The sequence below is a fragment of the Anolis carolinensis genome, chromosome 4 (assembly GCF_035594765.1).
Source record: "Anolis carolinensis isolate JA03-04 chromosome 4, rAnoCar3.1.pri, whole genome shotgun sequence".
Taxonomy (NCBI): domain Eukaryota; kingdom Metazoa; phylum Chordata; class Lepidosauria; order Squamata; family Dactyloidae; genus Anolis; species Anolis carolinensis.
Genome location: NC_085844.1, coordinates 184,076,111 through 184,097,694, shown reverse-complemented (window position 1 = coordinate 184,097,694; position 21,584 = coordinate 184,076,111). Strand labels below are relative to the sequence as shown.

The 21,584-nt window shown below is 40.1% G+C and overlaps 1 protein-coding gene across 2 annotated transcripts in view; it reads left to right on the top strand.

Annotated features, from left to right (window-relative positions):
- Positions 1-21,584, top strand: part of zswim5 (zinc finger SWIM-type containing 5) — a 168,977-nt gene that overhangs the window by 107,891 nt on the left and 39,502 nt on the right. The window contains exons 1-2 of one of the 2 annotated variants that reach the window (XM_062978363.1): positions 11,352-11,439; positions 13,266-13,622. In XM_062978363.1, coding sequence (XP_062834433.1) covers positions 11,367-11,439; positions 13,266-13,622 — 430 coding nt within the window. In that variant the 5' untranslated portion in view covers positions 11,352-11,366. Of the gene's footprint in view, positions 1-11,351; positions 11,440-13,265; positions 13,623-21,584 lie in introns of those variants that run through there. The other variant, XM_008109558.2, reaches the window with a different exon arrangement.

The following is a 21,584-nucleotide window of genomic DNA, read 5'->3' as shown; positions in this document are numbered from 1 at the left end:
GTCACAAATACAGCTTGCACCGCTGAGGTAATCAGGTAGATCAAACCTAGGGTTCTGTTGTCGTTTTGATTTCATTTCTCTTCCACATAAAACCTTGTGCAAATAAGATTGATAGTAATCAGTATGATGTCCTGGTTTGAGCATTGGACTATAACTCTGAAGACCAGAGTTCGACTCCCTGCTTGTCTGTGGAAACCCATTGGATGACCTTGAGCAAGTCACACTCTCTTAATCTCAGAAGAAGGTAATGTCAACCTCTTCTGAAAAATCATGCCAAGAAAATCCTGTGATAGGTTCACTTTAGGGTCGACATAGGTTGGAAATTATTTGAAGGCACACAACACCAACAAAGAATAAAAATCCCATTGTGAAAGGAATGGCTGTCTGGTAGCTGAGTTGGTTAATTCAGTGAGCCCTGACTGGGATAAACAAAGACACTCCAGCTTTCTTATTAGAACATGTTCTAATTAATTTCGTTTATAATTTGGATCAAATGGGAGATTTGGGAGGCCTGGATATGTTTTGCTGTTATGGAGAGCATGAAGGATATGGGGGAAGTTCTAATTTTTTTTTGGCTTCTGAAATAAGCAAATATATCCAAATCCTGTATGGATAATGGTTGCAAACAGTGGGAAATTGAGTTAATACCAGGGCATCTGTGTAAGTGAATGCTTGAAACAAGCAAGCGGCATTGTTCTTTAACTCTACTAATGCTGGAACAGATGGGAAGCGAAGGCCACTTCACGCATTAGCTGGCGCAGATAAAGAGCAAAGCAAAGAAGGGCCCTTGTGGGTGATTAGAGGTTAACAGGAATAGAAACCAGCAGACTGACTCTTGATTTGCAAGAGGTGTTCTGGGAGAGGAGCAGATGGCAAGAAGAACGTCCCTGCAGCTTATTCAGCTGCTCAGGAGAAGATATGGCGACCTCCAACACAAACAAGCCTATTTAGAGCCTCTCGTTTGGAAAGCAGCTCTGTGTGTTTCTTTCCACGGGGATCACAGCGGTTCACCTAAATCCGCAGACTTAGGTGTTCCCTCTTCTCTTTGGCCCATGTGATTGTGCAGGTTGCGTTGTGCCATCATTCATGGGAAGTCGTATGCAAGGGTATCTCTTCTGCCAATCATAACTTGGAAGCATGATGTTTTGGACTTACAGCTCCCAGAATCTCAAATACTGATGGAGAGCTTTTCCAGGATCTGGTTTTGCCTTTCTGACAGAGCTTGCTAACTTGGTTCAGTTCCTCCAGCACTCCTTGCCCTGCTTTGGATTCCTGATGTGTCCTTATTCATCAAGGCAGAATGTAGGCTTCTGTGTTGATAATAAATAATACGAGGAAGGGAGCTGGAAAGAAAATGTGCAAAGTTAATGTACCTACGTATTCTGCTCTGTCAGCACTCTTCCTGCAGAGAAGCAGCTTCCTCCTCTTGCCAAAGAGAGGGACTCGACACAATCAGGTCTCCCCTGGTTGCAGCTCCCAACATGCACCATTCATTTGTCATGAAAATAAATAGCTTTCTGAGGGAAATGTATACGGGGATAGAAGGTATCACTTGTAATATGGATCTCGACGGTCAGACTGTCTCTCTATGTGAGAGTATGAGAGAGAGGGATGAGAAGAAATTACAGTAAATTCTGCTTTCCTCTTCCATCTGTTTTTTTCCCCTTTCCTATTTGAGATGGGGGCTGGAAAGTGGGTATATTTTGCCGCAAAGATTAGGTTGTCCTTCCCCTTTGTGTGTGGCAACACCTGCTCGGGGAGCCTCTGTGAATCAAAAGAGCAGCAAGAAAAGTGGGTTTAATTGCATACATCTTCAGCAGAGTCTTTCACGCACTTACAACACAAAAGGCCATCCCTGAGCCACTTTCAATAGAGCCCGGGAGGGCAGGACGGAGAAGAACGCTCCGCTCTTCTCACAGGCAAAGCAAATCACTTTGCGGGAGCATTGTCATGTGGAAATGAGTTCATGAGCCCATCTTCTTTCCAACTGCAAGGTCAGGCATAGAGCAATTGTCAGTTTCAGCTGGCTGGAGCAATTGATCTGTTTGCTAGAAAGTGTTTGCTTACCTCCGTTCGCTTTTGCGCAAACATGGAGAGCCTTCTCTCCCTACCTTCCCCCATATATGTTTAAGAATATTTTTTTTACTTTTTAAAATGTATTTTAAGAACTCTCAAAGTGACTAAGAATGTAAGCAGGTAAAATACATGAATAAATATAAAATAATAGTAAAAAAATAATAAAAGCAGTAAAAATATGTAATCTTTTAAAACAAGTCATCAAAACCCCCGTTACTGACAATGAGTGCATCTACATTGTAGAATTAATGCAATTTGATATTACTGCCATGAAAATCTTGGCAGCAGTACTCTTTGGCAGAGAAGGCTAACATTACAACTCCCAAGATTCCATAGCATTGAGTCATAGCAGTTAAAGTGGTGTAAAAGTGCATTAATTCTGCAATATAGATGCACCCAAAGTTAATAGTAAGGAAAAATATACACCTATACACATATGTTTGTGTCTGTATATCTCCCACCTTCCCTCTAGTGTTGTCCTTAGAACTATGTCTGCACTGTTTTTTTCGTGTCAGGAGTGACTTGAGAAACTGCAAGTCGCTTCGGGTGTAAAAGAATTGGCCGTCTGCAAGGATGTTGCCCAGGGGATGCCTGGAGGTTTTGATGTTTTTACCATCCTTATTGGAGGCTTATCTCATGTCCCCTCATGGAGCTGGAGCTGATAGAGGGAGCTCATTCACTCTCTCCCCGGGTTGGATTCAAACCGGCAACCTTTAAGTCAGCAATCCAACCTTCAAGTCATCAGTCCTGCCGGCACAACGGTTTAACCCTCTGCACCAGCAGGGTCTCTTATGTCTGCACTGAAGAGTCAGAATATGCTGCAGTCTAGTGCTGCAGAAAATGTACAATGAATTTGGATCATGAGAAACATATTCAGGTCACATTTCTTGTGTAATTGGGTTCGTACACATTTCTCCAGTCCTGCCAAACCCCACCTTATTTGTTGATTTCTTTTCCTCGTGTTTGCTTGTTTAACCGAGGGATAAGACATTAATCGTGTTTGTCAACCTGAAAGGGGGAAAAGTCTCCATCTTTGGCAAGTCATTCTTCAAATAGTTTTGATATCCCGTGATTGACCTTCCCTCTAGCCTGAAAGGGCAGTGTGCTTAGGGGAACAGGAGAAGTTGTTTATGCATCCAAATGCTCTTTTTTTTAAAGAGAGAAGACAGTGAAGTTAAGCTGGTTCATGCACAGCCATGTGATTTTCGCCATTCATCACCGTTACATTTCCTTAGTCTCAGGCAGCTTTGTAATCAGGCAGCAGGCTGTTAATACAGAAGGCATGCCTCTGAAATTGGGTTAGTCTGATTAGATGTGAGTGTTTCAGAGCTGGAGGCTGAACATGCTTGGTAAGATTTATGCAGTTTAGAGGTGATGGAAAGAGGCAGAAAACTGCATTGTGGATGAGAAGATGTACCTTGATAACAGGAAACAAGGTAATTCTAGTTATGCATGATGGGAACAAAGTGCACAAAATTCCTTTGAGAATATTCTCAAAAATCAGGTTTTGGTAGAAGGGAAGACGAAAACTTGTGAGCCTCAAGCACAGTCTGTTATCTTTCCTGCTTCGGGGATGTGTAGCCTTGCTTCTTACCAAAGTTCCTAAAACGTATTGCTTATATAGAATATTTCAAATGCCCAAAAGGATTTGTGATCATTATTTCACCAATCCTAATGAGAACCTGGTAGAACAAACCAATACTATCTCTCGTTTGGGTGTAGAACTAAATGTAGAAGCTACATTGTCGAATTAATGCAGTTTAACACCACTTGAAGCGCCACTGCTCAATGCTATAGGATCCTGGGAGCTATAGTTTGGTAAGGCTCCTGTACTCTTTGATAAAGTAAACTAAAGACCTTGTAAAACTATAAACCCCCCCCCCCCCCCCCAGGATTCCATAGCATTGAGGCATGGCTGTTAAAGTGATCTCAAATTGCATTTATTTGAAAGTGTAGATGTAGTCCAAGACTTCAGGAGACCAGGATTAAAATTCTCCACTTAACCATGGAAACCCACAGGATGATCTTGGGCAATCACACTGTTAGCTAAATGGAATGCAAAGGCAACCTCCCTCCGAACACGTCTTCCAAACTAACCCCATGATAAGTTCACCTTAGGGTCACCATAAGTCGGAAATGACTTGGAAGTCACACAGCAACAAATCCCTTCATTGAAGAAGGAAATTAAGATAGTAGCTAATGTAAACTTAGCTGGGACAGATTTGACCCTAAATTATATCAAGATTCAGAGGTGTATTTTGAGTTGTATTTTGAGACCCCTTATAATCAGAGGGAATAAACTATAGCTTATTTAGTTTATGCATTAATATAGCACTGAAGGTTAAGTAGTATGTTTATGCTAGAAAGACAGATATGAACCAGAACATTATCTGCTTAAGACTGCATTGCATATGTCCCACAAGGATGTTTTTCAGGCCCCTCCTAGTAGGGAAAACTTATTTTCACTGGGTCTAAAAAGAGACTGGAGGACTCAAACATGGGAAACTGGCCCCCATCCTCACTCAGGGATATGGGGACTTTTTAGTTTATACTTTTTTAAAAAAATAGAAGGTGGATGCAGCCCTCTGAGGCGAGTTGTGGTCCTCCCCCAATTCTTGGCAATTGTCCACCTCTGTTCCAAAGCATCTTGGGAGAGAGATTTCATAGCTGTGGGTGTTCTCAAGAGGATCGATTTATCTATTGCCGTTTGCCAGATATGAATTGGACCTCTGTGAATAAGGTAATAACTGTTTTTTGCTCTGGACACATTTAGAAATAAATTTAGAAAGTAATGATACAGAATAGCGTCTCTGTCAGAAAAAAAGTGAGGTAGCCCTCAACAGTCATTATAATGGAGACTTCCAAGTCTAAAACAAACATCCAGGAATCTCCATTTCCATGAAGCTATTTCTCATATGACCAAACTGAGTCTATTACTGTGACTCAGAATTAAACCAACAGTTCACTTTTGAGTCCAAAGAGCTCCTTCTAGGAAGGAAGCTTGGCTGATATCATTCTGTCCCAAAAGGTTTCTCCCCAGTGGCTTCAAAATTTGCAGGCATCTTCTATCTCTAGTGTGGATCTAAGCAGAGTGGAGCTTTACAGATCATAACCAGCACTTTGAATTATGTCCAGAAACAAACCAGTAGGCACTGAAACCATTACAAGAAGTTGTAACCAATCCTGATTAGCACTCTGAACTGGTTTAGGAGGCACCTGTGCATAGAATGTGTTATAGTACAATATGACTGTTTTATCCATGAGGATACCATAGAAACAGAAAACTGGAGATAGTAGTGAATCTTACTGAAATGAATACCTTCTGCCAGAAGGTATTATAGAGCCACCTTTGAGATATTTTCTCAAGGAATTTGCTAGATCAGGGGTGTCAAACTCCATTCTAGCGAGGGTCACATCAGTTTTATGGTTGCCTTCAGAGGGCTGTTGAATCCATGCACGGGGAATCTCTGAATACAGAGGTTCAACTATCATTTTTTAAAATAGTGGTCAGTGTGCTTCAGCTTTTACTCAGTTTGGGTCCCCAAATGTTGAATGACAAATTCCCATCACTTTTGATGATTTGCCATGCAGACTGGGGATAATGGGAATTGCAATCCAAAAGGTTAAAAGACATTTTAAAGTCAGACGCCATATCCACAACCCATGTATCTGAATTTAAACCCTACTATTCTGACTAAACAGAACAAAGTGTAGCCTTCCAGGTGTATAACAACTCCTGCCAACCCTAATATAAGGAATATAAGAGCTATAGTTCAGCTTCTGGGGGGCCACATAAAATGACATGGTGGGCCAGATTTCATCCATGGGCCTGGAGTTTGACACGTGTTCTAGAGCCTCCAACTTGACTATATAGTAACTTTCAGAGAAAGCATCCCAAAAAGTTGCCCGGAAGACCTAGAAAATTCCCATATTTTGTCAGAAGCAAATAGGTGAAACCTTACATACAGTAGTTTACGGTAATCCAAATGGGATGTAATCAATGCATGCATCATTGTAGATAATGAAACAAGTTTTATGATTGAGCAAAGAATACCACCACATTCTCTGGGTTGAAGTTTATTATGATACCCATACTACATTGTTTTGAGAATTTTATGGTTTAGTTCCCTCCTACCAGTGAACTAAATTAGATACACATTTCAGTGGGAGCAATACCTGATAGCATGACTTTCCTGTTGGGAAGTTTGATTTTAGCACTACCTTTTTGCAAAACATTCATTCCATGTTTTTATACTGGGATTTGCTAGTGTTTACCCTTTGCTTTCAAGGGCTTACAGTAAGTGTGGCTGGCCAGTTAGCCAGCCCAAAGCATCCCAAGTGCTAATGTAAATACTCCAAATAAAGTAACTACTCAGGCCAGGATTTCACCCCCTTAGAGCAGTGTTTAATCTCTGGCTAAGCTTTTGATAAATATTTTGCATGTGTTTTTCTTTTTTAGTTAATCTTAAATAGATGTACTGTCATGACAACTAGAAATTAAACTGACACTTGATTTAAAGTCTAAACATGAGATAAACTTGGCAGCCTCCAGACATATTTATGGCTTATTTGATACAAAAATGTAGGATGTGAATTGCATCCTGTTTATCTTAGACTGTTTTCAGCTGTCATCAAAATTGGACCAAGATAGCAACTTCTGGCTATATGCAATATGGCTGCAGACTTTTTTCATGGGGTCTGAAAGCAGATTATTCAAACAGGTTATCTCACTAATTGTTCCTGCAATTCTTTGGCATCTGGATTCTAGACCAGAGCTTCTTAAACTTTTTCTAGTTCTGACCCCTTTCAGCCCAATAATTTTTATGCAATTCTGGATATATAGGTATATAAAATAGGTGTAAAAACCAGGCAGTGATAATAAACCAGCATTTGCAAGTTTAGCTAAACAGGTTGATTTTTCCTTTTTATGAAGTACAGCTGAAGTATTTTCTGCAGAGTTCAATGGAAACAGTTCATGTTGTTGCTCATAGATTTGTGTAATATCTAAAACAGCCTCTAGGCCAGGCATGGACAAACTTCGGCTCTGCAGGTGTTTTGGATTTCAACTCCCACAATTTCTAACAGCCAGTAGTCCAAAACACCTGCAGGCCCAAAGTTTGCCCATACCTGCTCTAGGCATTTGGAAAACTTTTATTGTTGCCATTTTTTTTGTGACCCTAACATTGATGGGGGCAGAACCCACAGTTTAAGAAGCAGTGCTGTAAATCATACAGCAACATGAAAATTGGGTTGTTGTATGTATTCCAGGCTGTATGGCCATGTTCCAGAAGTATTCTCTCCTGACGTTTTGCCCACATCTGTGGCAGGCATCCTCAGAGGTTGTGTCTCACAACCTCTGAGGATGCCTGCCATAGATGTGGGTGAAACGTCAGGAGAGAATACTTCTGAAACATGGCCATACAGCTCGGAATACATACAACAATCCTGTGATCCCGGCCATGAAAGCCTTTGACAACACATTGAACATGAAAATTGCATTCAAAGTAACATGTTATTCAGTTATGTTCTTGTAACAATATCAAGTTACAATTGCAGTGTAACAGGGGATAAACTCAATCCTTTTGTAGATAATGGTAATGGGCTTTGCTCCCAGGATGTAGTCTCATAGTTTGGTGTAAACAATCATATGATTTCTACTCTAATCATGTGTTGGTGGTGCCTTATTGGTGGTATTGAGGTGTATGAGTGATGGGAAATTGGGAAAGGACAGAGGAGACTGAAGGGAGACAGAGCATGGAGAGAATCAGAGAATGGGCAAAAAATGCAGATGAGAGGTAGCTGATGATGGAAAAAAGCATTGACAAGGAAATCTAAGGGAAAAGAGGAAATGGAATAAAGAAATGGTAAGGAACCTTTTAGAAAACAAGGCCCAAATTGAAATAGAGAGTGGGGAGAGTGCAGTATAGACCAGTATATATGCTTTCTTTGCTTTGGTGCCAGAAAACAACAACAACAACAACAACAACAACAATTTTATTTCTTACCCCATGGCTCGAGGTGGGTTATAGCACAATCAAAAATACACAAATACAAATAAAAATTCTGTAAGCACACATATTAAATTGCAGTCCCATAAAAAATATATATCAAAGTATTTCTGTAAAATACACTTTAATCACACAGGACAGAGACCAAAACACAGGACTTGAGTTTAAAATTCATGCTTTCAACTGGAAGAGATTTTTAGATGGTTTTTAAATTGATCTAGCTGTCGGAGATCTTCTGGCAGGTCGTTTCACAGTCATGGGACAGCCGATGAAAAGGTCCTCTGAGTGACAATCACTAGTCGGGTTTTGGCAGGCTGGAGTAACCACCCCCCAGAGGACCTCAGTGTGTGACAAGAAGTCCAAACTTGAGGTTACCAGCACATGCACTACCATATTTAGATCCTCCAAATCCAGGAAGGGGTGCAACTGGTGGATCAGCTGAAGCCGACAATGAGCACTCCTGACCATCACATCTACCTGGGCTGACATTTGGAGAGACAGATCCAGGAGCACTCCCAAGCTGTGAACACAGACTTTCAGGGGGAGTGTTACCCCATCTAGGGCAGGTTGACACACCTCCATCCTTTGGTTAAGACTCTTGATGGCAAGCACCCCTGTTGTGTCTGGATTATCTCCTTCAGACATTCCTTCAGAGGAGACACACTATCCTTAGCTGAGGATGTTTTTGAAGGCATGGAGAAATATATTTGGGTGTCATCAGCATACTGAGGGCTTAATTGCAACGGGGGGCGTTTTCTAAAACCCCAAGTTTCACTCTGTGTCAAGTCTGCACAATCTGTGGCCCTTTATGCATTTGGGCCTCAAAATCCCAGAAGCTCTAGCCAGCTTGTCCAATGGTCAAGAATTATGAGAGCTAAAGTCCAAAAACACCTGGGGGCCACAGGTTCTACAGGACTCTCCTGTGGTATTCTTGGGTCAGAGGTCCTTCAATTCAATAGAATTTGCTATCCTCATGAAGTCCAGAAATAAATCACTCATTGCTATAGGAGCCATACTGTAATTGAAGCTTTACACAGAATTATCACAGTTGTTGCCATTTACATTTTATGGATATTTGGTCAATCTATACCATGCATCTGATAAAATGAACCTGTAGAAAGACTCATAATAAATCAGCTGGTTTTTAACACGCAGGAGAACTCTGTATTATTGCAGCATCAGATTAACATAGCTACTTCTCTTGAGGCTGTTATCTTCAGCTTTGTTCATTATGATTTCCCCCCATGAAGAATGGGGGCTATGGCTAGTAGTTTCCATAATAAAAAGCACACTTTCCATCCCTCTTTGTTCCTATTTTAAATGTAACAATGCCATATGATATCAGGAGGAGAACATGAGTCTGTGGATTATTGCTTTGCAGGGTTTGGGGTACAGTTATATAGTGTCATCAGTAGCCAGTATCACTCTGTGAAAAAAAAGTGATGGCTTCAGCATATGAATAGTCTGAGCTAGCTCAAAAGTTGTTTAAAAGTAATAATTTGAGGAGACTGGATATGTATCTAAAAAGTCTTCAGAGCAATTGCAGTAGCACATCCTTATATCATCTACCTACAAGGCCATTTTTAGAAATCTATTTTTTAGAGGGAAAGAAACCTCAAAATATTTAATCAGATCTGGATGTGGTTTTTGGCACTGCTTTAAAGAGAACAGCAGTGTATAGATAGTTTTGATGCTGTTGATTAAAAACCTCTGGTAGAATTTGTCTCAGAAATCTTATAAGGGATGGCAAGAACACAAGAGATCAATGTAGTTAATAGAGTTCAATCATTTTTTTCTTTAATGATTTAAATTTTCATGATTTCTCTTTCTGTTTTCTCTACTGTGTGTTTGTGTATGAAATACATTTGTAGAAAGTTTGCTATAGGCAATACATGAGCATATTAAGGGATAATTATATTGCGGTTGATATTGTTTATTAGCAGTTTACAATTACAGGTTCCATCTATGGCTTTTTGTCCAGTCATAAACTCCATTTAGGAAGGAGCACCTTTAATTCTCCTCTTAAAATGAGAGGTGTTGGAAGGTACTTTTTGTTGGTTATTTTGTTTGATAGGTGATATGCCAAAAACATAAAGCCTCTTGATGCGTTTTCTGTGAAGCACCATAAAAAGGCAATAGATCAGTGGTTCTCAACGTGTGGGTCTCCAGATGTTTTGGCCTTCACTCCCACAAATTGTAACAGCTGGTAAACTGGCTGGGATTTCTGGGAGTTGTAGGCCAAAACACCTGGGGGCCCACAGGTTGATAACCACTGTACTGAATCCACTGCATTATATCTTGGAAATGATATAGGGTCAGTTCTGGTTAGTACTTGGATGGGAGACTGCGATATTCCAGCTGCTGTAGGCTACATTTCAGAGGAAGGAACTGGCAAATCATCTCTGAGTATTTAGGATCACCATAGATTGATAGGCAACTTGAAAACATATATGCACACACAAATGCATACACAGCTTGGGATGTATTGGACAACCTTAAAACTTTGTGTCACTCTTCTGCATGAACTGAAAGCAACCTTATTTAACTCCTTTGAGAGACTACTTGAAGAACTCTTCCTAGGGACAATCATTATAATCTTATGATAATGATGATAATTATATCCATTTTTTCTCTCTCAAGAGAGATCCCCATTATTCAGGATCACAACATGGCTCATTTTCTTCTTTAAGAGTGTGCATACACACTGGATTAAAGCTACATTGCTTTATCTGTCCAGTATGATGTTGCGGCAAAAGAGCATGATATTTTGGTTTGTATGCATACCTTTTCAGCTTTCCCTATTTAACTGTCAGAAGAGAATCACATGATAGGTTTTGTCCTGACAAGTTAGTAATTCAAAAGTATTTTGTTTTAAAAAAACATACCGGTATTGCTCTTGTTTCTGCTTTCAGTAGCAAGTGGAACTAGAAAGAAAGGAGATTTTTTGGCAGGGTGAATGCTACATTGTAGTGAACCCAATTTCTCTATGTTTGAAAACAGATGATTCTCTTCAATAGGTACATATATCATAAACTGTTAGCCTGTGCTAAAAGTGAGCTAGGTATATTTCTTAGGGTTTCTCCCTTGGAGTTTTGGGGGGTTGTAGATAGCATGCTTCTTTAAGTAAAGCATGTTTTGTTTTGTTTTTATTGTGTCAGAAGCGAATTGAGAAAATACTGCAAGTCGCTTCTGGTGTGAGAGAATCGGCCGTGTACAGAGACATTGCCTAGGGGATGCCCAGATGTGTTACCATCCTGTGGAAGGCTTCTCTCATGTCCCCGCATGGAAGCTGGGGTTGACAGATGGAAGCTCACCCCATCTCACGGATTCAAACTGCCTACCTTTAGATCTTCAGGTCAGCAGTTCTGTTGGAACAAGGGTTTAACCTATTGCTCCACGGCATGTTACTTATAAGTAACTGCATTATTATATAATGGCAATACTACATTATTGGCTTATCAGGCTTTCCTGATCCTCAAGACATGGGATAACATCTTTTTGGAGCTGAATAAATCTTCCTTCCTTACTTTCAACTTGGTGAGGCTTTGGGGTGGATTGTAAACAGAGGGCCAGTTTGGGGAGTAGCATTGGTAGGTGAGATGGGTTGAGAAGGCGCAGACAGTGGACTATTCACCCATAGTGTGCTTTATAATAACTTGCTGGTAATGTTCCACTATCTGGGGGTGGAGGGTGGGTTGAAGGAGGAAAACCATTTCCCCCTGTTTTCCTGTTATTCCCCCCACCCATGTCCCTGTTGTGGAAACAACCCTTGTTTATGATAATGACAAATGGGGAGAGGGAATGACCAGTGTAAATGGGGGAAATAGTAATCTTCAGGTGGATTAGTTTAAATTCTCATATGTTAGATTACAAGATTATATCGGTCACCTCAGTCCCTGAGGAATACGACTGCTTTATTGAAATAGTTCTGCATTGGTTCACCATGGAGACAAACATACATTAGATCACAGTTCTCCCAATGCCAATGTTGTGCAAGAGATTTTGTTCTAGATTTGCATCCTATTCTAGGGGAGGGGTGTACTTTCCCCCTATTTCTTCCCTAAAGCATTGAAATATGGATGGATCTTTTATAGAGAAGCAAGAAATTTAAAAAGCAAGCAATGTCACTTTAAACAAAGTTTGGTATTATGTTATTATTTGCATGACTATCTGGTGTTCAGCTGGTTTTGAAAACCTTGTATTTGCCAAGATATATAAACTGTATTTTCTGGCAGAGAAAAATGATTCAACATGGAATGAAACCCGCAGTGGCATCAAATGGAAAAGTCATCTTTAAGTTATGGCCAACTTCTGCTTGTTTGGATAGGGGCAGTAAACTGATGCAATGAATATACTAGATTACAGGGATGTGAGGAAGGTTTGGCAGTTTGTGCCCATTCAGGGAACTGATCACAAAACAGTTACTCTTTTTTTCTGGCAGCCTGATAAACTGGCCTAAGGGTTGGTTGTGGCTTAAGAGTGTAAGACAATCTGGAGTGAGTTTTCTGCCAGCCCAAATGGTTTAAAAGCAGTACATATGGTTGAATGCAGTACATATGGTTGGGTATTGTAGTTCCTTCATTTGGGGAACATTCTAAATTGGCCAAAGAATAAAGAACATGGCTGTTCAGTTCACACTAAACAGATACTTTTCCTGAGCCCACACTATATGTTGGCTTTGGCAGTAGTGTAAAGGTACATTTTGGAGTCCCAATGTTTATAATTACAGATCCCTGTAACCCGGCTCCCAAAGAAATGACTGAACAATTCAGGCAGCTGTGTTGATCCATATCAGCAAATCAGTTCTAGTAGTTCTTATGACGACGAGGTATTTTGAGTTTTAACTACCCACTCAAGACCAAAGCATCCCCAAGTACTTTGCATTATAACAATGTTAGCTGAGAATACTCTGCTGTTGCTAAGAAAACACTTCTCCCCCCGCCAGGTGCTGTGGCAGCTGCAACTATGCTCAGAAGGAACAGGGAAGCTAGTTGTGTGTGTATGTGCAGATTATACAATTGTCCCTCCTAATTAAAAAGTCCAGTTGCATCAACCCTGTCAGCCCTGGCTCCATTACAATACTAAGATTAGTGGTGCTGTTCTTGGTAACATTAACATATCCTAAGTCTAGCTGTTTTGCGATGCTCAATAGTCTCCTTGTTCTTGTCCATTTCCTCCCAGGATTCCACCTGAGTGGCACCGTCACGGAGCCCGCCACTGCAACAGAACCGGAAATGACCTACAGGGTGGCCATCAGCTTCGACCGGTGCAAAATAACTTCTGTGACATGTGGTTGTGGGAACAAGGACATTTTTTACTGCGCCCATGTTGTGGCGCTTTCGCTGTACAGGATCCGCAAGCCTGATCAGGTCAAACTCCGTCTTCCTATCTCAGAGACCCTCTTCCAAATGAACAGGGACCAGCTCCAAAAGTTTGTTCAGTATTTGATCACCGCACACCACACTGAAGTGCTTCCGACTGCCCAAAAGCTTGCTGATGAAATTTTGTCCTCCAACTCAGAAATCAACCAAGTGCATGGTAAGTTTGCATGGTTTTAAAAAGATCTATCATAACCAGATTGTAGAAGTGTGCATTGTTTTTGTTTTTTACTATGATTCCCATCCTTCCAAAGTCCAAGCTCTGATGATAAATTACCAAAGCTGTATTTTAGAAAACCAGAGGATGGCTGTATGTGTAACTACATTAATAACAGTTTGATACTACCTTAACTGCCATAGCTCTATCCTGTGGAAACCTAAAGGTGTAGTACTTAGAATTACTATTAGAGAACTCTAGGGCTACAGTTCAGGAGAGTCAACTGGAACTTTGTTTTAGCAAAGAATTCTAAGTATTTCTGCAGACTACAAATCCCAGGATCCCATACTGTGAAACCATGGCCATTGAAGTGATATCAAATTGCTATACTGTGTAGATATATTGTTTTACTGTGTATCTAAGATGTTAAATGTGCTCATTAATGTTCCACTACAAAATGCTGTCTGTTGTTCTGCTCTTTCTCAGGAAGCAAAGGCTGCCGATTAGAGCCAAACTGGCAGTATTCTTAGTATGTCCCTAGATGGAAGAGGCATTGAAGCAGATTATTTTTTGAGAGTTACACTGAATCAACAGCCTGAGTTCGTCACCTCCCATTGCTCCCTTTCTAGTCTGGGAAATCACTTTGTACCATTCATTTCCACGACTTGCAAAGATATAAAAATGGGCATGTTCTATTTATCTTTGCTTTGGCAGTGAGATGGAAGAATGGCAATGTGGGGGTTAATTAAAACACCTTGAGCACTTTGAAAGTTAGAAGAGTCATGTAGAGGGGAAGGAGAAATTGAGAAAGAGTGCATTGGCAGCTTTTAAATGGTCCTGGAATTAGCATATAGCATACATGTGATTCTCAGATGTCCAGTCTCGCTGACTGGAGAGAGAAAGGATGATGGGATGGTTAAAAATGCTATAAAGATAAGAAAATTGCTCTTGAAGACACAGGTCATGTGAAATATTTTGTTCCATGCTGGAAATCTAGCTGCTTTGTTTGGAATCAGAATATTCTTGTTTTGGGCTGATGAAGTTGTGTCTGGTGTCTCCGAATGTGTTAAGATGGTGGTCTTCATGTCTTCTATGGTGCACCTTAGTCTTTCTCAACTCTGAATGATATTCTCTGTCTTTGTCTCTCTCTCTCTCTCTGTGTGCACAGCCCCATCCTATTCAGGTGGTATATAAAAATCTCACTATCCCCTTTACTCTTATAAGAGAAACCTGCCTGCCTTAAGCTACTTTTATTTCTTTAGCTGTCTCCTGGAAAAGACACACAAAGCACCTCCTCTAACTTGCTCTCACTTTCTCACAGCAATGAACTGGCTGTGTGATCCCATGAGCTGGGTAGACAGTCCAGATTCTTATCTAAACTATAGAGTTACAGGGGTTGATACCATTTCTGTTGTTGTGACTACATCCTATAACAGTGTTTCTCAACCTTGGGGTCGAGACCCCGGGGGGGGGGGGTCACAAAGGGGTTTCAGAGGGGTCACCAAATACCATCAGAAATACATTCTCAGGCGACTCCTTTGGCAGACAAGGCTGAAGATCTCTCTGCCTGTCCTTTGGCCCAATTCACTGAGGTATAAAGGCTGATGCTTGAGCAGGTTAGTGTGTTGGGATTTCTCAACTGCCATGGCACCCAGGGACTTGTTGACTGGAATATTTAGGAGGAATTGAAAAGAAAACAAGTCTTCTTTCCATTTGTAGATGTTTTGAAATGTGGAGGAGTTTGTCTGCTTTCCCCCTCCTAATCCTCTGTTTAGATCTGAGCTAATTATTTTGAGATGACAGAACTGCTCATATTCACATCTTCTCCTTTCTAACTGCCAAATGCAAAGCCTGTGCCTTTAATCCTCATCGATGACATACAAGACATGCTTCCTGGAGAAGGATTAAAGATCTCTTGTGCTTTAGTATTGATTAGAGAGAAACAAATCCTAAATCAATGAATTCCTCCTTGCATGCCATCATTCAGACATGGCTCAGAACTGGCAATGTGTGTCATTTGTTCCCCAAGCAGACTTGCATGTTAAATGGCTCAAACATCTGGCATGTGGCTTACACACTCCAATCCAATAAGGTATTTTCTGGATATTGTTCCCAGAATATCCCAACTAACATGGCAATTTTGGCTAGTGGTCCCTGGAAGCTATAGTCCAAAATACAACTTTTCAAAAAGTTGATGTCAAGGCATGGAGAAGACATGAAATAATATTTGAATTTGGGAAATTTGCTATTAAATATTCAATGGACCTTGCAGAAAATTCCAGATTTCCACCTTTTACATATTATTTGCAGATGGTTTAAGATCTTTGTCCTTTCTGAGTTAATTCAAACACTGTCAAGTAGAATGTATTTGATATGAACTTAACTGTTTTTACCCCATATAATTTTTCTTCCCCTTTACTGTATGATGTTGGCAGGAGCCAACAATTGTTTGTAGTGCTGGTGTCCCATCATGACATGGTAAAAAGACAGCAGTGATGGTATTTGTTGTTTGGATTTGCAAAGTTAGTTGACCTTTTTTTAAAAAAAGGAAGATATGCCTCTCATTTCAGTGGAATTATCAAACACAACTATTTTTATATTTTGCATATGTAGTCCTACTACAATTTAAGGATAGTTTTTGAGCGTGAGTGCTTGTAACAAATTGGCACCTTGAAGCTAAGTGTGGAGCAAGCAGAACTTGGAGAACTTCCTCTTTTTGGGTGACTGCTGCTGACTATGAGAGACTGGAAATTATAAGGCCAAAAAGCCTTTTAAAATCCATGTTCTGCACCAGCTGTATCAGCAACAGCTTTTGCTTGCCACAAATCGTTTTCACTTCATGCTACCCACTCTTTTGCAACTGTTTTCTTTTTAAAATAATTTTATTAAGGAATTTTCATCAGATATATAAAAGAAAAAGAAAAACAATACAGAGTTTTCTAGAGGGAATTTACAATAGGGATTAAGGAAAGTAAGAATGGAGCGGGGGAGAGAAAAAAGTAAAATGAGAAATAAAGGGGGGGGGGAGGATAGGGAGTTTGAAAAGAGGGAAAGGGTAATTTGTTAGTCTTCCATTTTCATCGATACGAATTAATTATATCATAATTTTTCTATTCGTTCCTTATTTACTGGATGGATTTGTTCAGTTGTATATTATTCTCGACAAAGACCTTGTTATTCATCGTGTAGCTTCTTTATCTTATATTCCTCATAATATGTCCAGTCCGTATATTTTATAGGTTTTCCTCTATGTTGCCTAAACAGAAATGTTAATTTGTCCATGTCATATATATCTTCCAATTTCTTAAGCTATTGTTCTGTGCTTGGAATATTCTGTGTTTTTCAGTGTTGCAACTGTTTTCAATGACCTTTCCTAGTCTTATCAGCATGTTTCATATACACACCTTTTCCTATAGGCATTATCTCTTAGTGAAGGACGTCATTCATGAAGAAAAGCAACTATACTACAGTTATAGTAGTTTAATGCTGCTTTAAGAAAGATTCTACCCTGCAGAATCTTGGGATTTCTAGTGTGGTGAGCTACTTGGAATTACTTGCTAGAAGAGCTCTCTTCTTCTTCTACTGCTCTTCTTCTTTTATAAGAAAATTCTAAGCCCCTCTCCAGATTATGCATCCCCAGATTGTGTTAGATGGAGCCATTGCAATTAGTGCTATCAAACTGTAGAATAGATACATTAAGGATCTCCTACCATCCAAATTAATACATTTTAAATGTTTCTGATACTTTTACCTTGCAATGGGGCAGTACGAGCGCTAGGTGCAATTGGATCCAAGATAGAGGAATTTCAGAACTGTTGGTGTGCATCTGCTCTAGGGCTGGGAAAGCAAAGGAGTGGATAAAAAGAATTAAGTGTGAAACTTGAGGTTATGCCTAGAACCATCAGATACGAGAAGACTTTGACCTTCTTGATCACTGATTCTCAACCTGTGAGTCCCCAGATGTTTTGGCCTTCAACTCTCAGAAATCCTAACAGCTGGTAAATGGCTGGAATTTCTGGGAGTTGTAGGCCAAAATACCTGGGGACCCACAGGTTGAGAACCATTTCTCTAGATGCTTTCTACATTGTACTTCAACTCCCCACCATCACCACTCCTAACAACTAATATCAAGGGACTCTGCAAGCTGCAGACCAGCACATCTGGAAGACCTTATCCAACTCACTCTTGCGCCTCTCCCACATTCTTGCCACATGGTTGTATATTTAAGCCAACTCTCACTTTGTGCGTCCATTGGGAAGCTGTTGATAGGGGGTAATGTGGAAAAGGGAAAAGCTATGTAGTCTAATCCACAAATAAAGGAATACATTAAGCAGAGTGTGGTTAGGGTATGGAGTATAGCAGGTAGACGGCATGATCTTGGAAAGAATTTGCCACATGAATTACTCCAGCACTCCCCTGCAGAAATACTTGAGAATTGTGGACAATTGTTAGTTGAGCCAACAGATATTCAGATATTCATTTTGATTCTTTGATTCAGCTGGTCACTTGTCACATGGTAGAACTTGACCTTCTTAAACATGAACCTCCTTCTAGTACACGTATTCCTTCACAAAATTACATTTTGGGTGATGGCTCTTATCATACGTTAATATGTTTATACTTGGTGGGGGCCAAATTGTCTGACAGTTCTAGTTGTAAATGCTGTTCAGTGAATCTTTACATATGGGACAGGAAAAAATTTTTCTCCTAGAACGTTTGTAACATGTTAGGAAATGGAGAGATATATTTTAACTTAAATTATCTACTTTTTCTAGGTAGACCAGATTCTTTAGCTATCTGCCCTTTCCTATAATGATGTGCTGATACTGAGCATGGTGGTCTTGACAGAAGATGTAATCCAGAGCTTGGATGAACTTTTGGATTACAACCCCCAGCATACTCCAGCCTACAATTTCCAGGAATTGTAGTCCAAAAATAATTTATCTGAGCTATGCAATTTGCAATGGTGAGGGAAGCAACTTCGTATTATTCCAGGATTCTCTCCCTCATTTTTAACTAACTCCAAAATTGTAAGTTCTGCCAGCAAGTCTGAATCTCAAGATTTAAGGATTGGCATGTCTTTAAAAAATCAATAGTGTTAAAGCTGGTTGGAAGATGTCTGTTAAATCTGATTTGAGACCAGATTTTGAAAATGGCAGTCTTGCTGTATGAGTGACAGGTGAAGGAGACTTATGCCCTTCTCTTTGTTCAATCCTCAATCGGCATGGAATTTAAATGAGAGTGTTGCCCATTGTCTTCCTTATGTTCCATGTGCCTCTGGCTGACTTAACTACAAGTTACTATTAGCACAAGGAAATTGACAGTACAGTTTATTAATATTTTAACATGCCAAATATTCCATTGTTTACTCTGAAACATGTATCCATTTCCCCCATATATTTTGTATCGCTTTAGCAACAGCTTTTCTGACATGTGTGTCACAGAGCTTCGTATTAACACATTAATCTATAAAGCTCTCATACAAAAGCAAAATAAATCCTCTGATTGGTAATTAGATCTTCCATGATAGTTTTGGGAATCTGTTTGGGAAACATACAACTAAACATTAGCATTAAAATAAACCATAGTCAATTCTCAAAAATTCAGACCGGGCCCTTCCTCTTGAGTTTGCTTGATTTTGGAGCATGGAGTCCAAAAAACAACAAACATTAAAAAAAAACACCAAAATAAGATTGGTTGTGTATGTTGCTGCTTAATGCTCTTTGTCTGTATAAAAATAAAGGGCAATGGTTTGTTCAGCAATGACAGATTCTTGACTTCTGACTGAGATAAGGTTCCTCCAGGTGGTATTACTGCAAGGGATCATAATGGCAGAAATGTTTCCAAGTTGCTATGGAACATTGACTGCCCTTGGCCTACTTCTTAAGTCACACACAATGTTAATTTCCAAGATAATCACAGGATGAAAGATGTTTTGCTGAGCTGAAGACTTGGCCATTTTGAAACTTGGGTTAACAGTAGACTTGTGTTTTAATCTTGTAAATCATGCCTCGTGGCTTGCCAAACAAGTCTCTTATGCTAAATGTTTACAGGGGGAGGAGGAATTATAGGGCCTCCAGACATTGTTAGATTGCGATTCTCAACATCTCTCACAATTAACTATATTGGCTAGAACTGCTGGGGGTTGCAATCCAACAAGACCTGGAGGATTGTACAATTGCCATCCCTGATTTAACGGTTCAGAAAACACAATCCAGCCCCTCTCAGATGTTTTTCATTACAGATCCTATCATTCACAATAATCATGTCCATTGGACTGCTCGCTGGGATGAGGAGACACATCATCCAACACATCTGAAGGCTACTACACAGAGAACAGCTGATATTTTACCCTACATGAGTAAAATATTTTGCTGTTTTCCCTTGCCTTCATCATTCTGGTGAAATTTCCTATTGATTACACCATAATTTTTCTAGGTGTATTTTTATAATATTTCATGAACAACTACATCTTGGTGCTTTCCAAGCTATGTATCACAGTTTGTAATTTGTTGGCTACAGTGATTAGGTGTGTCACACAAACATAACAAAATAGGACAAAATGCTTGGAAATATGTATTATATATTATTATCTTAAAGGTAAAGATTTTCCCCTGACATTAAGTCCAGTTGTATCCGACTCTGGGGGTTAGTGCTCACCTCCATTTCTAAGCCAAAGAGCTGCCGTTGTCCATAAACACCTCCTAGGTCATGTGGCCAGCATGACTAAATGGAGCGCTGTTACCTTCCCACAGAAGCGATACCTATTGATCTACTCACATTTTGCATGTTTTCGAACTGCTAGGTTGGCAGAAGCTGGGGCTAATAGCGGGAGCTCACTTTACTCCTGGATTCGAACCACCGACCTTTCAGTCAGCAAGTTCAGCAGCTCAGCGGTTTAGCCCGCTGCGCCACTGGGTTAATATTATCTTACAAATCGTATTTTAAAAAAATAGAAACAAAAGGTTTTCATTAGATATGTTGTGTCTCCATACATTTCGTTATTACAATTCATGTATGTCTTATAACTTTATTGCTTTAGTGATTAAGCTGAAATGCTGTATCACAAAATGATGAAAATTTCCAAAGGGTGTCACTAACATGAAATGTTTAGAAAGTTCTGCTATAGGGTGTGAAAACATAATGCACTTGGTCCAGAAAGGGGTGTGACAAATATTAATGTGACATTTCTGTATCACCTGGAAGAGCTAGGCATCATTTACTTATCAGCCATTTTTGAAGATGAATAGAGATGGAGACTAGCAGTGAAGTAGACTGAGCTGGAAAGCACTCTGTGTCATTGCTTTCTTCCTTCTGCCTGCGTCTCGCTGTTCCCGTGATGACCCCTTTACTCACCGAAGTGTGGTAATAAGCATGAGGCAAACTGGAGTTCAACAGAGCATGCTCCAGGCTCTGGAGCATTGTCATGGATTTTCACCCTGGAATTTCCATGGGCTGAACCAGCCTGGTGGAGGGAACATGGGCTTTGTTTTGTTTTGTTTTGATTTTGTTGTTATCTGATGTCAAACATCCAGATGCAGAGATATTGCTAGTTCCTCCAAAGCAGCAGCATTGTTCAGGTCTCTACAAAGCTGCCTTTGAAACATTTCAATAGTTCAAAAATACTGTAGATCCTGTTTTCCCCCTCTCTGCCTTGTGCAAATTGACTGCAATGTAAAATGCTGTCTAATTTCATGGGAGTGCCCTGCAACTGAGCATTTCATAAATATTGCTTTGTCCTCTCCCCGTACAACCTGTCTCCTTTTTCTTTTTTTTCTGGTGGCTTCAAAGAGGTGGGGAGAGAAAAGCTTGTCAATTCGGTACCCTTCATTTCAGAGCTTAGCGCCTTTTGAGTCTGCAAGGTTTTTCATACAGTCTGGTGGCATTAGAATACTATACAAGAAACCAGTTAATTGTGCAAGGCCCATCGGCTAGGCTACCAGCTGCTCCTGCAAACCCATTGCA